A 1,534-nucleotide genomic window follows, 5' to 3' on the forward strand; every position below is an offset into this window, starting at 1 on the left:
CCGCAGGCTGCAGCCTACTTGAGATAGTCCTCACTGCAGAACACAAGATCCAAGGGGCGGAGTGTATCTCCTCCCACTTTCCATAGCCCTAAACCTACCCGACTCCGCCCCCTGGCTCTAACCCTACCCATCTCCACCTCCTGGTTCTAGATCCAACTCCTCCCACTTTCCATATATCTTAACCTACCCGACTCCGCCCCTTGGATCTTGAGTGTTCTGAAGTGAGGGGCTACTGGCCTATTTGGGCTGGCCTAGACGTATGGGCAGATTCAACAGCTACATTAAAATGCATGTAGAATACATACATAAATGTAGTAATGCGCACTCATAAGCAATGGCTATGGCACAAGTTGGTGCTACATGGAAAGACTAACCTGCTGCTTTTCTATCACTTTCATATGTCGGGAACCTGCAAGCACATATAAAATTGTTTGGTGATGTAAACGTAGTTTCTTACTGTGTGGGCGCGCGCGCGCACACACACACACACACACACACACACACACACACACACACACACATTGATAGTGCGCATGTTTGCACACGGCGTTTTATGGCAACACATAATTGGTCGACAGTTTCATGGGATTTGTAGTTCTTAAGGTATAAACGCAGATTAACCTCATCTAATAATACATCGAAAGTAATGCAATGTATATCGCATTTGTTTGCACATATGGATGTGCTCATAACTGGTGAACTGGTGATTTGCTGAATGTGTGTATGTGCAAACATATAAGTTTTATGTTCAGACAGTTCACCGTTAGCTCACCAACGTTAGCCACCTAGCTAGCTACAAAATGTACTACAGAAACATAATTGAAGGGCATTGCTTTTATCAGGAGTGCTCACACAAGATTCTAACATCACATTTACCATTACAGCAAACATTTATCACTAAAAAAAGAACTTAGCAAGCGCTAATTTTAGTTCACTATAGCCACCTGGCTACAAACGTACCTACTTTGCCAGGGTTCTGTCGATGTATGCTGCGGCTGTAATTTTTGTACTGCAGAGTACGTAATGTTAATTGAAGGAAGCTAGCTAAATTAGCTTATCTGTTCTACTGGCGTCGTGAGCACTCTCATGATTCTAACGTTACATTTACCATCAGATTAAACATGTTTCAGTAATATAACACGAATCACGTTACATTTATCACTAAAATAACACAGTTTTAGGATAATTGGATATGCTGTAGTGTACATACCTCTGACTGTTAATCGAAATGTAACATGTCCTTCTCTTTAGCGACCCCAGTGGACGTTTTTGTTTCAGAACTATAGCAATACGTACCTGGTGGTACATATTTGTGGCGCTGCAAAAAAGTGCGCAGAGGTACGTATTTCCTATGAGACCAGGTTGGTTCTACTCATATAGCTGCATGCCTTAAATCTGCTTAGGGCTTTATGATTACTATTATCTACAAAATGTCTAGTCAGATAACCTTAAGGGACTAACTAACATTGACTTTAACGCTTTGAGATCAGCGATCTCATTATTTCTCACTCGAAAGAAATACTTGCTTGCATCT

General features: G+C 41.7%; 1 protein-coding gene across 1 annotated transcript in view; it reads right to left on the reverse strand.

Annotated features, from left to right (window-relative positions):
* LOC125259240 overlaps positions 1–1,321 on the reverse strand; it is a 12,641-nt gene extending 11,320 nt beyond the window's left edge. Inside the window, exons 1-2 of the mRNA XM_048176738.1 lie at positions 1,211–1,321; positions 375–409 (exon numbers count right to left, since the gene is read on the reverse strand). Coding sequence (XP_048032695.1) covers positions 375–398 — 24 coding nt within the window. The 5' untranslated portion in view covers positions 399–409; positions 1,211–1,321. The remainder of the gene's footprint in view (positions 1–374; positions 410–1,210) is intronic.
* Positions 1,322–1,534: the final 213 nt, after the last annotated feature.

The sequence above is a fragment of the Megalobrama amblycephala genome, linkage group LG23 (genome assembly GCF_018812025.1).
Source record: "Megalobrama amblycephala isolate DHTTF-2021 linkage group LG23, ASM1881202v1, whole genome shotgun sequence".
Taxonomy (NCBI): Eukaryota; Metazoa; Chordata; class Actinopteri; order Cypriniformes; family Xenocyprididae; genus Megalobrama; species Megalobrama amblycephala.